This window comes from Doryrhamphus excisus, chromosome 9, assembly GCF_030265055.1.
Source record: "Doryrhamphus excisus isolate RoL2022-K1 chromosome 9, RoL_Dexc_1.0, whole genome shotgun sequence".
Lineage (NCBI taxonomy): Eukaryota > Metazoa > Chordata > Actinopteri > Syngnathiformes > Syngnathidae > Doryrhamphus > Doryrhamphus excisus.
This window is the reverse complement of record NC_080474.1, coordinates 16,148,783-16,167,008: the sequence shown is the minus strand read 5'-3', so window position 1 is coordinate 16,167,008 and position 18,226 is coordinate 16,148,783. Positions and strand designations below refer to the sequence as shown.

The following is an 18,226-nucleotide window of genomic DNA, read 5'->3' as shown; positions in this document are numbered from 1 at the left end:
ATATGTAACTAAAATAACAGCTCTGCGTGTTTATTTGTGTGTAAGTTTTTATTGAGTTTTTACTCTGCCTAATATGAAGTACATACAGTATGCTACAGTATATTATGCTATACTATAATTCAAGTGAATTTCACTTTTCACTTTTTGTATTATCATTTTTATATTCATATCTATTAGAAAAATAACAAACGTGTGTATCTGTTTTTATGTAACTTTTAGTATTATTACGATTTTCGCCAGTGTTGGTGTGCGCGCGCAGGAGGCAGGAGACCCTCCCCTTACGCATGCGCGTCCCTGTCATCTGACGACTGTGTTTGTGTGTGTGTGTGTATGTGCGCGCGTGTTAGTGAGCGTGGACTCCATCGAGTGGGCCACGGCTGCAGAAGTGGCGCGACCACCAGCACCAGCAGCACCACCACCAGGCACTGTAGACCTCCACGCTGGACCGTGCTAGTTCAAAAGAGGATCATCACGGAGGAGGCCATATTTGTCCCGACATGTAGCTTGCAGCAGCGTGGGCGATACAAGAGGTAGCAGAAGAGTGTGAGTGGGGGGTGAGCAGCAGATTGTGTGTGGGATGCCATGAAAATCACAACAGCCCGCTGAGGAACGTCACGGACACGGCGGCGGCGGTGGTGGATGATGATGATGATGGACCCGAGCGAGGAGATCCATGGAAGGTAGCGTCCGAGAAGACAGCTGAGCGGTTTTAGTCGCTTTGGTGCGGAGGGATGGATCTCAGCCGGCTCCGGAACATCATCAGCAGATATGTAAGCGACCCCCATCGCGCACATACATAACCTCCCACCCCCACGCAACAGTAAATCAAAGCATTATACTGTTAAATGGTGTTTGTGTGTGTTTAATTGGCTGCAGGGTGCTTTCAAATGTTTCCCTCTATTGACTTGGCTCTATGGAGAATGTGCCAGTAGCAACACACACACACACACACACACATGCAACTATGGCTGCTGAATGTGTGCAATTGAAATTGAAACTTGGCTGGCCCACTTTTAGTTGCTTAGTGGGAACCACAGCATGCATGCACAACAAACCACATGGACACTTAATTAGGTACACTGTTTCATGAAATACAATACTTAAACACTTAAAGTTAAATGCTGTTCTCTTAAAATGATGTTTATAGTACGTTATATGCGCTACATTTTGTTGCATTATCAGCTTCAGGTTCAGTTTGTAAAGTACAACTAGTATAGATATATAGTAGTATAGATAGTATGGACAGATAGATAGTATATGAATCAATATCAGTTTCTGTAGTATTTAAATTTAAGGGGCCCGTGAAAACAGAACATAATTGAGGACCACTGGTATAGTATGGTGACCAATCCAAGGTGTACCCCGTCTCTCGCCCGAAGTCAACTGGAATAGGCTCCAGCATACCCCCCACAACCATGGTGAGGATAAGCTGCATAGAAATGAATGGTATAGTACCACATTGTGTTCCGAACACTGATTTTATGCAGACAGAGGAGGTAGTAAGTACAGTAAGTACTCCAGAATTTGGAACACCTGTAGGAATTAGTTGCACCAACTGCCAAGTCTTGATCAACCTCCATTTCTGCAGAACAGATTTGAATTGTTGGCCCTTTTTGTATAATTGTGTTTTACTATTGTAGCAGTGGGCCGAGTAGCATTGGTTGGCTTCTTATTACACTTCTATCTTAGCTAAGACAAGTTTAAACATCAGGTGGACATCTGCAAGCTCGAAACTCAAACTGCAACATAGGAGTATTCTTGCTAATAGCAGGAATGATGGCATCAGTTTGACCCTGGAACAGACTATTTTTGTTATTTGGCATGGAAAAGTGGAAGTTTCAGAGGTTCCTCTGTTTATGCTACATTTTAAGGGTACAATAGCTTGTACAATAGCTTCGGAAAATAGCACTGAGTTGGCCCATAAATGTGTGGCATGGCAAGGGTAGCGTGGTTGTCTCCCAACCTGAAGGTTGCGCGTTGAATTCTCCAGTTGCTCCTGATGCTGTGTCATCAATGGGTAAAGGCGCTAACAGTGTCAAAGTGCTTTGAGTGCCTTGGAGGTGGAAAAGCGCTATAGAAGTGAAAGACCATTTTAAATGTCCACAGATCAAAGTAGCTTTGATATCCAATGTATAATTACTAAAGCTTCTGCTTGGACATTAGCCCCGCAGCTGTTCAATTCCGATGGGAAAAAAAACAGCCACAGGTCACTCGCTGACGCTGACAACTCCAGGTAGATTGGATTGCATAGTTTCTCAGATTGCACAGATCTCGCAAGATCTTGTGACACCCATGTCGAAAGTGATTATTTTAACTACAAAGCATGCTGGGAAATGTGCAATCCGCCCTTTCACAGGTACAAACTCTTCCACTTTACACATCTTGCAGATAGTGATGTGTTTGGGTGGATATAGCTTTTGATCGGATGTTGAGAGGATGATGAAAAGTTGGTGGATTACCAACCACTTCATTGAAACGAACAACCACCGGTATTTTTTTTATGCACCCCCCCCCCCCCAAAAAAAAAGTATATATATATATATATACCTGCCAAGCACATTTTGTCTCAGCCTGAAAAGGCAATCACAGCTGCCTGATGATAGAATACCGTAGTAATTCTTGCACTACCTGTGTAGGGAACCAGTATACAAGGTATGTAGGCTGCAGACTTTTCTATTTATCAATGCTAATGTGACATTTCCTCAAAATCTGATCATACTAATTACTATTTTTTGAGTGTGGATTATTTGCATATGTCTTTTCATGTTTGCAACATCAAATGATCTGTGTGTGTGTGTGCGCACTGATAATGCATATGTATAAAGGACGGTTTTCAATTATTATTTCAAATTCAGGGTAAATAATAAAGAAATAAAAGATGCAAAGTTTGAGAGAGTACGTATTATGTCATACCATGAGTACCCCCTCACTTCTACAAAAGTAGAATGTTGGTTCTGATGTTGGTGCAGCTATGCCACAGGTAGTATGAAATGACTATGAATATTATATTATACGAATATGATAATAATACATTTTATTTGTATGGCGCTTTTCAAAATACTCAAAGACACTTGGAGTTGAACAAAAGCAAGCAAACAGAGCAAAAGATCCACCAAAATACAACATTCATTCGTCAATACACAGCAGTCAAAACATGAGAAAAAGCAGGGCGGGGCACATGTGATATTAATCAGCTTGGAAATTAAATATTTCCATGTACCCCTTGCAATTTCCTCGCATGCTACTAGGGGTACACCGCAACGTACCCCTTGTTGGAAATCTATATACTATAAAGAGGGTGCAGTGAGCAGCTGGTTACATGGTGTCTGACTCTGATGGGTCCTTGTGCTTGTTAGTCTTCTCTATAGTGTCAACGCGTGACCTCCGACCTTTTAACCTGACCTTAAAAGTGTCTCAGGTGCTTCTGGTAGATAACTACTGTGTCTTTGTATTTATGGCTGTGTGAGTGCACTTGTTTATTACATTTTGTACAGGTGTGCCGTATTGGGAGCTTGACAGACACTCATAATAAAGGGATGTCAGAACCACACAAGCAAAGCACAGAGTGAGAGTCAGGGGGGGGACTGGATGGCGGATTGGGTCATGGAACCCTCTCACCTCATCTGTCACCCCGCCTTTTTCATCTCAGCTGCAACATTACAGAGTCGACAGCATATGAATCATTAATTCAATTATCCAGATATTGACTTGAAGAGGGACGTGGGGGAGGGAGATGATATATGTTTATTTGGCCCACAAATGTCCCAATAAGCCTGCATTATTTCCAGCAGCCGCTCCTTTAACGAGGCTGTGCGGCATTATAGCACGCAGGTTGAAGGCGCCGTCTTGTGCTTCCTGTATGCTGGCTAACATGTCGCTATGCTCGGTTTTTTAATTGGGCATCTAATGCAAACATCACAGTCAGTATTCATCAGTTAATCATCAGTGACTTTTTATTTATTTATCGCTTTTTCTTTGACTTTTTCCCCCCAGCTAGAAATACAACAGATCCTTTATTTTCAATTGATTTCAGAGCAGGAAGTGTGTGTGTTGCGTCTCTGCTCCGCCAAGACCCAAATGAAAGGCGATGTTAACTCTAATGAGATTTATCAGGAAAATGACCTCCTGTGAATGCTTTAGTGGCGCACGTGTTATATTTGTCCCTGCTCACTCCTGCTGCATGCCCTTTTGTCATGTGGTAATAATAGTGGTGGCGTGATGTCTCGGTAAGGGGCGCCGCTGCATGTGAGGACTGCATGAGGGTCATGATCTTGGATTAGAAACGTGTGTGTATATACACATAATATATACACAGAGTTTACCTTTAGTGAAGAACATGGCAATTAGGGAGGGAGGGGGGTCTGGGATGGTAGAGCCACACAGGCACTGTTACACTCTAGTTTGTGTCAAAATTAACTTTAAAGAGTGGGCTGTTGGAGCTGTATTCTTGTTCACTTTAACTTATTGTAAACAGCAAATATAATCATCATTACACACACTGGCCTGGCATATATATATATATATATATATATATATATATATATATATATATATATATATATATATATATATATATATATATATATATATATATATATATATATATATATATATATGTGTATATGTATGTGTATGTGTATGTCGCCTTAAACCGTCCCCCCGCTTCTTCTTCTTCTTTCTCCTTCAGGGATCTCCACAGCAAATCAATCTCCTCCATCCAACTCTGTCTTCTGACACCAACTACCCTCATATCCTCTTCTACTACATTCATGAACCTCCTCTTTGGTCTTCCACTACGCCTCCTACCTGGCAGCTCTAAACATAGCATCCTTCTACCAATATATTCACTATCTCTCCTCTGGACATGTCCCAACCATCTCCTTGACTTTATCTCCAAGGCCTCTAACATGTAATGTCCCTCTGATGTACTCCTTCCTGATCCTATCCATCCTGGTCACTCCCAATGAGAACCTGAGCATCCTCATCTCTGCTACTTCCAGTTCTGCTTCCTGTCTTTTCCTCAGTGGCACTGTCTCTAGAAAAAAACGTCCCCCCTGCAACCTGTGTTAACTAGGAACCTTTACATACAGATGTTACCTTCGCACTTTTGCTATGCCTTCTTTCTTGGGTTCTATAATGTTATTAACGTTATGAAACTTGTGGTTAGTGAGTCTAAAAGATGCACCTAAACACTGCATTTCCCACATTGCAAGACAGGAAGGTACTTTGTGAAACAAGAGTGGCATTGCGTCCTTTTTTTATTGTGATGCAAACAAATGGGAATGTGACAAAATATTGATGGAACTCATTCCCAACGACTGGGAAATAAACTCCTCCATAGAATGGAGACTTCCCACCTCTCTACGGACTTTCCCTCCAAAAATGGCATTTGACGTTCGGTTCAATGCAGTAAAATATAAATTATTTTCAAAGGACTTTAATCCTTTTGTTCTTACACCACCAAGCGATAATTTCATAGCATCATGACGTTATTATCTTTGCATCATCACTTTAGGGCATAAACCATGTCCCCCTTTGATCAAATGGCGTCTGCCGGTGCAGACTGCGGTAGTGCTCCCAAAAAGAAAAAAAAACTTGGGAAGGGAAGAAGTGAAGTAGTTGAATTGAAGCGTTACATAACAGTTGGAGTCAAGCAGGGGACGAAGCACAAGCAACAGAATACAAACGTCAGTTTTTTTTTTTTTTTTTAAATGTAATCCTTTTTTTTTTTTTTTTTTACATTTTAATCCTGTGATGATGCTGCAGGATGTTTGGAGTATGATATAGTGGAGGAGGATATCTTAGTGTGCTTTAATTGGCCTGTTATATCATAAGTACAGTACTAGAATGGTGATATTGCAATATTTCATCTTATGATGCATTAACGATGCGCTGCATATCTTTAAAAAATGTATTTGTATTATAATATGCTGCTATAGATACTGCTAGATTAATCTGATTAAACTGTTTTATCCTTTGACAACCTTAATTCAAACACCGTTTAGCTTTGAAACGTGTTGCCATGATGATTAAATGCATTTCGAGGAAGTAGGATGTTTTTTCTTTCCTACACTTTCTCCTTTTATCTACAGTATGTGCAGCATCTATAATAGATGATTGCATGTCATTTATTGATTTATTTCAGAGCTAATTTTAGCTTCCTCACAACCTCATTTCTAGGTTTCTCGGTGAAGTAGCACCTTTTGTTTGGCAAGACAGTAGCAGCAGTGCAGCTTTGCTTTCAAACCTGTTAAGGCTCTGATTTCTGGAGATCTTTAAGCCCCATCTCCTATAACAAGGGTAGGGAACCTATGGCTCGAGAGCCAAATGGGGCATCGGGCTATCAGACATTTCTTAACACAATATATTTTATATAAATTGTTTTTTGCTGACATTTTAAAGTAAAACATTACAGCAATCACAGTGTTACAGATTATATTAGACATGTACATCTGTTTTATGCATTTTAATCCAGGCATCCATTTTCTTCGTCAATGCTGTTGGACACATACAGAAGAGATACAGAAGGTGGAGAAGTTTAAGTACCTGGGGTCAACAGTTCAGAACAATGGAGATTGTGAAAAGGAGGTGAAGAAGCGTGTGCAGGCAGGATGGAACGGGTGGAGAAAAGTGTCAGGCGCGACGTGTGATAGAAGAGTTTCAGCTAAAATGAAAGGAAAGGTATACAAAACTGTGGTGGGACCAGCCATGTTGTTTAGTCTAGAGACGGTGCCACTGAGGAAAAGACAGGAAGCAGAACTGGAGGTCGCAGCGATGAGGATGTTGAGGTTCTCATTGGGAGTGACCAGGATGGATAGGATCAGGAAGAAGTACATCTGAGGGATATTACATGTTAGAGGACTTGGAGATAAAGTCAGAGAGGCCAGACTGAGATGGTTGGGACATGTTCAGAGGAGAGATAGTGAATATATTGGTTGGTAAGGATGCTGCAGTTGGTGTGAGAGAGTCAGATGCAGAAGAGAGGGTTGGATGGAGGAGATTGATTTGCTGTGGTGACCCCTGAAGGGAAAAGCCGAAAGAGAGAGAAGAAGAATGCTGGTGGCCACAGCCAATGCCAGCTGTCTTTATGCCAAAACTCCATTATTACTGGATAATACCCAGATTTGCTACCCAGGTCATTGAGAGGTCAAGACATAAACTTCAACCCTTTAATCAAATAGTCAAGTATCTAATTCTGCAGCACAAACACTTTTGTTGAAGATTGTAAAAAGAAAGATACAGAGTACTTTGCAAAATCATGCAGCACCAATAGTCACATTAATGGTAAGAAGTATTTTATTTATTATTGATGAATTTCAGTATAACAACTTAATAAAAGCTATGAATTCAGAGACTTATTATGGCTGAAAAATTATTAATGTTAAAAATATATATTATATGGGTCTCACATTAATACATTTTAAAATATGCGGTTTTTAGCCAAAAAGGTTCCAGACTCCTATACTATAAGTATATATATTATTAGTCTATATTTTAATAGCCTTTTTTGTTCATTAGTTATCTTGCCTGCATTTGTTCTGAACTCCACACTCTACCCCACAGCTTAACCAGAGAGTGCTCCAGTGTTCCAGACCCCGAACAGGTTCTGTCCATTTGACTGTACATCCGTTGGAGGTGTACCGCACGGAGCTAGTGTGAGCCTACAACGGGGATTTCAATCTTGCGGAATGCTTCTGGCGGCGTCAACAGCGCCGCAATGGATTCAGTGTGAGTCCACCTGTGTGGGCAAAGGATTCAGGAGTCCATTAGAAAAGAAGAGCCGAGTCCTGCGACTTAATGAGGGATGCCAGCTTGACATGGGCACCGTGTGGTGGCGCCGTGGAAGAGGAGGGATCAGACACGACCATTTAATCAGACCACTTAATGGTCTGTAACTTTTTATTGCATCTCTGCAGGGAGCCGCACCATGGCACCGGCACGGTTCGAGGGTCGTTCATAACGCTTAGCTGAGACCGAGTTTGGTCTCTTATTGTGTGACTTTGGCCGATTACCTTTGTGGCTACAAATATAAAAGCCATTTGCTGCAGTGAAACCAGTCTGGCTGCCATTGTTGTGTTGTTAATAACGACAAAGTGCTCTGTGTCTGACTGCTGACTGGCCTGGCCACTTTGTGTGATGGAGAGCTAGGTACAGAGAGGGAGGATGGAATAGTGGACCAGAGGTTGATAAGGATCAGTGAGGATTAATGATCAGATAAAGCTGATCTCTTCCTCCACGGGGCTTTAGGGATGTAAATATGGTGGGAAAAAATGTTGGAACAATGGAAATGTGGATTTAAGTACATGTACTTTTAATGTTACAGTGTGGGCCCACAATTATTTTCAGAAAGCTGATCACTTTGTCCCATTGTAAATAATAGAAATAATCAGTTCCAGGGTCAAACTGTCACACTCTTAGCACCTTTATGATGTGTATAGGTGGTAACATGACAGCAGTTTGATTGTTTTGATCCTGCTTGTTGAATATAAAGTGTCAGTGGAATCATTCCATGATATTCCAACTGCTACCCCCTTCTTATATAATAGTATATGAAATACAAAAATACATACAACCAACATTCATTCATTTTCTACCACTTATCCTCACGAGGATCGAGGGGGTGCTGGAGCCTATCCCAGCTGTCTTCAGGCGAGAGGCGGGGTACACCCTGGACTGGTCACCAGCCAATCACAGGGCACATATAGACAAACAACCATTCACACTCACATTCATACCTATGGACAATTTGGAGTCACCAATTAACCTAGCATGTTTTTGGAATGTGGGAGGAAACCACTCCTCCGTCGTGCAGCCCCATACAAGAATAAAACCTAATTTTAGGATTTCACCTCTGGGGCCATAAGTGGATTATTTGGACCGCCAATGTAAATGAAATGAGATGAAACACTCTTAATGCACAAATTAATCATTCAGAATAACTTATTTGTTGATATGATAATTGGTGACTCCAAATTGTCCATAGGTATGAATATGAGTGTGAATGGTTGTTTGTCTATATGTGCCCTGTGATTGGCTGGCGACCAGTCCAGGGTGTACCCCGCCTCTCGCCCGAAGACAGCTGGGATAGGCTCCAGCACCCCCATGACCCTCGTGAGGAAAAAGCAGTAGAAAATGAATGAATGAATACACACAGAGTAAGGAACAACTTCACAAAACTTTCACAAAACAGTGACATAATACAGAGGGAGAGTTAAATGTGAGTGTGTGTGTCCTCTGTAGACCGGACTGGGACGTTTGTCCAATGTTGCGTTTCCTGTTGTGTGGCTATCATACACGGTGCCCTTCTGTGGTGGCATTACAAAGCAGCAAAAAACCAGCATGATTGGTTGGTACCAGTTTGCTCGACAACCTTGTTTTCTCTCTTTTCCTTGTCTTTCTGGGTCATGTAGCCCCCCCTCCGCCCACTGCCAATGTTTTGATAGGGTCCCAAGCCAGCTGACACTGTTGGCTGCTTGTCTATTTTTATCACACCACCCAGCGCCTGTTGATCACTCTGGATAACTTCAGTTCTGTGCCTTTAAGCGCTTCACTGTTGAAGCATTTACATAGTAGGTGCAACAGGAAGTGAAAGTGATGGAGATTGTTTTTATTATTTTCATTTGTAAATAATTACATCAAAAAAATAAAAAAAAAATACCAAAAAGATGCATAGCTAGTGCTGATGCCATAGGCTGAATATAACGAGGTGCATCTCTGCCAAACGTTCCGAGGGGCATTTAAAACAGCAAAGTGCTTGTTCTAGAACTTTTCTATTTAATGATCAACAATCCACATTTGAGCTGTGTCAGGTAAGGTCGCTTTGCCAAAGGATTTTTTTTCAAAGTGTTATGAGTGTTATGCCAAAGTGTTATGAGCCTTGTCGAAAACTGGCCACCCATGGCTTAATTAAGGACACCTTGGCTTAATTGGCGAGATGTTTTCATCCGGTGAATACAATGCAACTTGAAGGCTATATTGTGGCGTGGATTTCTCTCCTTACCTTTTGTTACTATTTATATCTGGTTCTCTCTCCGTCAGTGCGCGGGGGAGGAGAACTGGGTTGACAGTCGGACGGTGTACATCGGCCATAAAGAACCCCCTCCGGGAGCTGAGGCCTACATCCCCCAGCGTTACCCCGACAACCGCATCGTCTCATCAAAGGTCAGAAGCCCCTCCCCATTACTGAGAGCCACCACTCTTCATTGCTCTTATTTTGTTCACCATTTAAGCTCACCCCGAGTCCTTTTTAATATAATATATCATCTTTGTCTCACAGTATACCTTCTGGAACTTCATTCCCAAGAATTTGTTTGAACAGTTCCGAAGAATTGCCAACTTCTACTTTTTGATCATATTTCTGGTCCAGGTGAGGTTTTATGAAACTTCTTCTAAGAGGCAAAGTCCTATGTTTGCTTTTCTTCTATCACTAGCATGTGGAATGTTAAACGCTGTGGGCAGGATTCATTGAGCACGATGCTTAGGCATATTGGAGATTGTCCTTTTTTATTTCTGGTCGCTGACACGGTTATTCTTTATTTTTATTACATACTATTCCGCCCTCACTATAAAGTAGAATTGGATGGATTTTGTGCATGGATAGCTAACATTGTCCGCTATAACCGTCCAGAAGGCTGCAGATGGATTTACTACTGAGGCATTTTATTGACAGTAATATATTATCTATTCACTGCACAATAGCCCTTAAATCAACAAATGTTGTCAAACAGCAAGACATAATATCGTAAATATCGTAAATTGTGTCTGATATTATATGTGAAATAATGGGTGCAGTGTGGTTTAATCTATTGATTCTCAATAAGTAAAAAAACATACATTGAAAACAGCTTTAAGGCAGATCCAATGTCAAAGGACTTTTGGTGTTTTGGTTAAAGGACCAGTCTTGAACCAGTCATGATGTGCTATATATATCACTATATTGACACTTACTATGGTACTCATTATGTCATTGGATGGTCATATCACCTTGTACTTCGGTACGTGACAAAAAATAAAAAATAAAAAAAATTTAAAAAAAAATAAAAAAAAACTTAAACTATATTAGGAAAGCAGGAAGTGAACAAATGTAACAGTTACTGATTGTAAAAGTACCAGATGGAGGGGTAGGATTTAATAAACTTTGCTTCTTCCTACTCCTTTTGGACATGTGGAACTGTGAACTGATTATGTGATGCATTCAATTGTAATCTGATGCATGTTCAAATGAAATAAAACCATTACCATTACTTTTTTTCATTAAATATATAAGTTGTCCACTATAACTATACACAGCCCGCAACATTATTTTTGGTAAAACTATTTATCAAACTAGCCGTAATATTTGCACTGATATATTAAATAGTCATTGTATAGTTTGTACAAATGTAGTCAAATAAGCAGGCCAAAAACTAACTGCTAAATTCACATAAAAAAACAGCAGTCATGCTCACGCAATTAGTGCAATATTCACTTTTATTTGTACATTTAAGCATGAAGCCAGAGCTATTTCAACGGCAAATTGCACTTTTTTTAAAACTTTGCCCATCATCCATAATCATTATGTGAAACAGACTGTCTTTCTTTTTTCTGTGTGTTGTAAGCATATAAAAACGGCTTCAAATGAGGCAACTAAGTAAAACATGTAGTGGGACACACCTATTCCTAGGTGCCTAGCCTGCTATCAACACCTCCGTGGTTTATGGTTTTTGTATACATGCTGTAACATATGGTAACAGGTGTTCACATATAATATTTTTTTTGCTTACATTTTTCCAAACTCAAAAACAAAAACACAGCAGTAGTGGGAGCTCCAATATGCATTGTTACCTTTCGGTAGGGGCCTAAAGCATTGTGGGTCAGCGCAGCTAGTCGGTGTAGTGTGGCAAGGTGTCACTATGCCAGTAACGTAGTTCTTTGGCGTAACAATGTTTAACAATAACAGTAATAATAATAATATGCATGCCACCTTATGTACAGTAAACGAAGCATTGTTGATTTTTTTCAGAAGGCTTTATAGGCGGAATAGGTGTGTCCCATTATGTGCATTATTGAAGAACAGATGCTTCCTTTCCTTGTTAATTTTTCTGTTCACACACTTCTTTCTTTCCTCCCCCAGCTCATCATCGACACCCCTACCAGCCCAGTCACCAGCGGCTTGCCCCTCTTCTTTGTTATCACCGTCACTGCCATCAAACAGGTAGGAAACACACAACTTTCTGCTTTGAACGTTCACACACACACACACACCCTTCCTGTACCAATCAGCTGTTCTATTATCTCTATACACACACATTCCTCTCCGGGCGAGAGGAGGAGCCATTGAATATATCTGGTGATGTGAGAAATATGATAATGAATGGTCTCCTCTGTTCATCACTGAAGCCCCAGGGGAGATGCCCCCCCCTCCCAACCCACACACACACACACAGACACAAACACACACACACTGAAGCAGGCTGCTATCAATGATAGATGGCCGAAGAGAACTGAAATTTAGCGGAACATAAATCTCGCACATGACGTGTGGTCTAGAAATCAAAGAAGCAGGTCACACAGCTCAATGTGCGCAACGCTAATTAATCACATCACGCTTCATTCTCCTAGTGCACAATCATCACCCTCTATACATCTTTTAACAATCTTTTTCCTCTCAGGGCTACGAGGATTGGTTGCGACACAAAGCCGACTGCTGCATCAACGAGTGTCCGGTGGACGTGGTGCAGCGGGGGAAGGTGGTGAGGACGCAGAGTCACAAGCTGCGGGTAAGAGTGTGCTTGTTAAAGGACTAGGAGCACCTGAGGCCACAAAGTAGACATCCCTTTGTCTAAGCTTGTCTCCTTGTCCTCCAGAACCCAGGACCGTATGCCAATTAATGTACCTTAAAATAAGCCTCCACATTTATACCGTATTTTATGGACTATAAGTCGCTTCGGAGTATAAGTCGCACAAGGCCAAAAAAGCATAATTAGGTAGCAAAAAACATACATAAGTCGCATTTTTTGCAGGTAATTATTTAAACTACTTGACCAAAACAGACATTAAGTCCTCTTGGAAGGCAAGTGTAACATATGCTAACACAGTGCTTATTCAGCTACACAAAAAAATAAACAGAAAAGGTGTCTAGTGTTTATGTAACATAAACATTTGTCATTAATTTCAGTTTTTTCATTTATAAGTCGCTCTGGAGTATAAGTCGCAGGAACAGCCAACCTGTGAAAAAAAAAGTGCAACTTATATTTCGGAAAATACGGTAATATTTTATTCTATGTCAGCTCCTGGATTCTTGAATTTCTCTCGGGATCAATAAAGTATCCATCCAATGGCCTCTAGTCGAGTACATATCGAGAAATTACATCGGTATTAGAGATCGACCAATATGGTTTTTTTTCTGCCGATACCGATTTTTTTCCATCACCCTTACCCTTTTGCTTGGGCCGATATTTGTATGGGTGTGTTGCAGGGTCCTCCGGCAACAAACACATAGTTGCCTGTCTGTAAATCATGTGACGGAAAAATATATCGGTGAACCCGCGCGCGTATCGGCTGATACCGATCCAAGTAAAGAACGCAAATATCGGCCCGATATATCAGCCGGAAGACCCCCAGCCACAGAAATATGGTATTTATAAGCTGTATTTACAGTACATACCTCATTTTGAGTCTGACGTGACGTTCGAGTCACCTTCATGCTCGCCTCGTACTGTTGTATGCATCCATTTTTACGTTTTAGGGAAGTTTAGTTCTGATTATTAGTCATTTCATTTTGTTTTACAGGGGACCTATTATGCTCATTTCTGTGCCTGGCCCCACTCGGCTTGTACAGTTTGTACCTGGATATGTCCATATAAGGAAGTCCAGCTCACTGTGACATCACAGTGAGCTGTGATGTTAGAAAAAAAAACTGAAACTGAGCATTCAGGGCTCAGTTCTAAATGTGCAAACCATATTATCTGAAACTTTGGCATCGTTTAACTGGAGAATACGACATTCTAAGAACCTTTATAGGTCAAAAAAGTGGAAAAAGCATAATACGTCCTCTGTAAAATCTATAGTTTTTCTTTGCATTATTGTAATGAAGCACAGTTTTTACAAGTTATAAAACATGTGTAATATTGATGCAAAAAGGCCTTACCCTAATAAACTCCTTACTCCTAATTACTCCACCCTGCTATTGAATAAGTAAGGTATAATAAACATATTATTAAATGAAATTCCAGTTAGTCAAACCTGGGAATTATGCATCTCGATATTGTGTAATATCTATTTGTCTATCTAAATTCTCATTACAGTTAATTGGTCAGGAATCCTAATCTTTGGAGTAAATTCTACATCCACGTGCAAGTCAATGTCTTTTTTTTTTTCTTCTCTCCGCCTGCTTCCCCCTTTTTTTAAATCCACGTCGTCACGAGTGTGTCTGTGTTTTGTGGCCATGTTTCTCACCACCATAGATCAAACAGAGCGGATTAGCGTGTGAGCCAGGAGCAGGAATAATGATGAATATATTAATCACGCTGAATCGCAGAGCGTGTGTCATGTGTATGGTCACCATGGCGACAGGATTTTATCCGCGTAAGCTGCTCGGCTGGCATTATCTGTTATGCAACTTCTCAATCCTTTGTAAAAAAAAAATAAAAAATTAACATTAAAAGAGGGTAAAAATACAGGAAGTTTACCAGCAGGTTTGCCTGTTTCCTTTGTGGGGGTGTTTATGTGGGCATCTATTATGCATGTGGACGTCATGATTGGGTATGTCATGTGGTGCTGCGTTGCTGTGGCAGGTGGGCGACATCGTGGTGGTGAGGGAGGACGAGACGTTCCCATGTGACCTCATCCTGCTCTCCTCCAGCCGACAGGATGGAACCTGCTACGTCACCACCACCAGCTTGGATGGAGAATCCAGTCATAAGGTGCCAGAAACAGAACACAAATATATTTGGGTTTTGTACAGTCATATTAAAAAGTGGATTAAGTCATTTATGCCACTTTGTGCTTCGAATTGTGATGTTTCAATCACATAAAAAAAAAAGAATAAATCACGCGTGGTTAGCACGCAGGCCACACCTAGGAGACACGGGTTCGATTCCCCGCTCTGGCATCTCTGTGTGGAGTTTGCATGTTCTCCCCGTGCATGCGTGGGTGGTCTTCGGTTTCCTCCCACATTCCAAAAACATGCTAGGTTAATTGGCGATTCCAAATTGTCCATAGGTATGAATGTGAGTGTGAATGGTTGTTTGTCTATATGTGCCCTGTGATTGGCTGGCAACCAGTCCCAAAGACAGCTGGGATAGGCTCCAGCACCCCCTCGATCCTCGTGAGGATAAGCGGTAGAAAATGAATGAATGTTGGTTGTATGTATTTTTGTATTTCATATACTATTATATAAGAAGGGGGTAGCTATTTGTCTATATGTGCCCTGTGATTGGCTGGCGACCAGTCCAGGGTGTACCCTGCCTCTTGCCCAAAGACAGCTGGGATAGGCTCCAGCACACCCCGCGACCCTCGTGAGGAAAAAGCGGTAGAAAATGAATGAATGAATGAATGAATGAATGAATATACTATTATATAAGAAGGGGGTAGCTATTTGTCTATATGTGCCCTGTGATTGGCTGGCGACCAGTCCAGGGTGTACCCCGCCTCTTGCCCGCAGACAGCTGGGATAGGCTCCAGCATGCCTGTGACCCTAAGCGGTATAGAAAATGGATGGAAATGGATGGATGGGTAATTAGGCAAAATATGATGCCACGATGCCACAACACAAAAAATGGTTGTTGAAATAACATGAAATAACAATTTGTTTACAAATACAACACCATAAACTATTTGCACTGTGTGTGCATGCTTATGCACGTGCGTGCACGCATTCAAATTTCCCATGAGCATACATTTCTATGGGAGAGATGTCATCTCCACTTCCCTTTACCATTTTGTTCAAGATGCCAAATGCTGCTCTCCTTAGTGGCTATGTGTGACATTTTCCTCCCCGCTCCCCATCAGACCTATTATGCCATACCAGATACCATGGCCTTTAGGACGGAACAGGAAGTGGATTCCCTACATGCCACCATTGAATGTGAACAACCACAGCCTGACCTCTACAAGTGAGACACACCGCTTGATGCATGTTTGTTGATGCACACTAATTGCCTCATTATCTTTTTTTTTTTTTTTGCTTTGCCCTCTCAGATTTGTGGGACGCATTAATATTTATAAGGACAAAGACGAACCTGTAGCTAGGTCAGTGTTCTTTTTTTATGTTCAATTGCATTCTGTTAAGGCCAAAATACTGAATACTTTGGTCTAATTTTGAATGAAAGGGAATTTGTATTTATTGAATATAGAATATAATTGAGAACAACTGGCCTAACTGACCTCTCCTTTAGACCACTTGGAGCTGAGAACCTGCTACTCAGAGGAGCCACGCTGAAGAACACACAGCATATTTACGGTGAAGTTTAAAGTTACTTTTTTCGGTGACACATTGTTTTTTTTTTAACCTTGTTTTTTTTTTTTACCTCAGCTGTTGCAATCTACACCGGCATGGAGACCAAGATGGCACTCAATTACCAGTCTAAATCACAGAAGCGCTCGGCTGTGGAAAAGTGAGATGAATGGCTTGTCTGACCGCTTCCGAATTCCAATCAGTGGAGAATTTGTTTGTGTGGAAAGGTCACACGTGGGATTGTCTTTGTCTCCCTTACAGGTCCATGAATGCCTTTCTGATTGTGTATCTGTGCATCTTGATAAGCAAAGCCGTCATCAACACCGTTCTCAAGTACGCCTGGCAGTGGTCTCCGGACCGGGATGAGCCCTGGTACAACCACAGGACAGATAACGAGAAGCAACGCCATGTGGTGCGTTCACTCATATTCAGCACAAGCCCTACACAGGAGTGTTGGGGACACACAAAAATGTAGGGGTGTGTGTATTGGCAAGAATCTGGCGATACGATTCGTATCACAATACTAGGCTCACGGTACGATATATCACGCTATATCACGATACTGCTAACAGGGCGATATTTTTCTTTTTTTGTTTTTCTTGTAGTTAAAGATTATTTCCTGGAAAAACTGAATTACATCAGCACTATGCACTTACTAAACACATTTTTATTTGATTAGAACAGTATGTTATGCTGTATCACAAACTTTCCTCTGTAAAAACTTAAAGTATAACATTTGGATGAATAAAGCTCTAATATCCAGCTTTAAATTTGCAAAAAAAAAACAACAACATAAAAACCAAAAAATTAGCTGTGAAAAAATGCAGAGTATACAGTCCCTGACTTATCCACCATCAAAAGAGTATTTTTGTGGAACAAAGTAACTAACATCAGTAAAAAGTCCTTTTATGATGCTTGAAATAACCATTATTTAACAAAATAGTGATTAAAAATAGTGACAAAATACCTGCAATATCACAGTACTACTTTTGTAGTATACAAAAGGACCTTCGCATTGCTTGCTAGCGGCAGGTCCTCATGGTGTCTCGCTACGTGGACTCGCAGATTTGTCGTGTTTCCCGAATACTTTATTCTTGTTTAATTGTATTTTTAAAATGTGCCGAGGGACAATAAAAGATGTCTACATGGCACCTGGGCCGCACTTTGGACACCCTTGACCTAGACAGATATATGTGCCCTGTGATTGGCTGGCGACCAGACCCTAATGAGGATTAGCGGTATAGAAAATGGATGGATGGACTTGACTCTCATGAAATTACAACTTTAGTATAGTAAAATTGGGACTTTGGTCTTGTAACATTACAACTTAATTTTTGTAAAATGACATATTTATGTTTGGATTATTAGAACTTTATTCTCATGAAATAAAATAGTGGCTTTTTCTCATAATAGTATGACTTTTGTGTCTTCCTGGTTACTTTGTTGTCATAACAGGGTTAATTTAATTAACACTTAATTGTAAATGTTTCGATGGTCTCATTCTTGTAATAATACAGTATTAAGTTCTTTTAGTATTATGTTCCTGGTACTCTACTGATACTGTACGTTTCCTGTCTTCCTGCAGGTGATCCGAGCTTTCACTGACTTCCTGGCCTTCACCGTGTTGTTCAATTACATCATACCTGTGTCCATGTATGTCACGGTAGAAATGCAGAAATTCCTGGGCTCCTACTTCATCACTTGGGACGAGGAGATGTTTGATGAGGAGCTGGGAGAGGGTGCTCAGGTCAACACCTCTGACTTGAATGAGGAACTCGGCCAGGTAGTCAC

At 40.9% G+C, this 18,226-nt stretch overlaps 1 protein-coding gene across 4 annotated transcripts in view; it reads left to right on the top strand.

Moving 5' to 3' along the window:
* Positions 1–310: 310 nt before the first annotated feature.
* LOC131135392 (phospholipid-transporting ATPase IH-like) overlaps positions 311–18,226 on the top strand; it is a 34,518-nt gene continuing 16,602 nt past the window's right edge. For 3 of the 4 annotated variants that reach the window (XM_058081161.1, XM_058081163.1, XM_058081162.1), the window contains exons 1-12: positions 348–770; positions 10,039–10,161; positions 10,277–10,366; positions 12,113–12,193; positions 12,651–12,758; positions 14,775–14,903; positions 15,991–16,094; positions 16,180–16,230; positions 16,377–16,441; positions 16,514–16,595; positions 16,697–16,847; positions 18,021–18,218. In XM_058081161.1, the coding sequence (XP_057937144.1) occupies positions 732–770; positions 10,039–10,161; positions 10,277–10,366; positions 12,113–12,193; positions 12,651–12,758; positions 14,775–14,903; positions 15,991–16,094; positions 16,180–16,230; positions 16,377–16,441; positions 16,514–16,595; positions 16,697–16,847; positions 18,021–18,218 (1,221 nt within the window). In that variant the 5' untranslated portion in view covers positions 348–731. Of the gene's footprint in view, positions 771–10,038; positions 10,162–10,276; positions 10,367–12,112; positions 12,194–12,650; positions 12,759–14,774; positions 14,904–15,990; positions 16,095–16,179; positions 16,231–16,376; positions 16,442–16,513; positions 16,596–16,696; positions 16,848–18,020; positions 18,219–18,226 lie in introns of all 4 variants that reach the window. The other variant, XM_058081159.1, reaches the window with a different exon arrangement.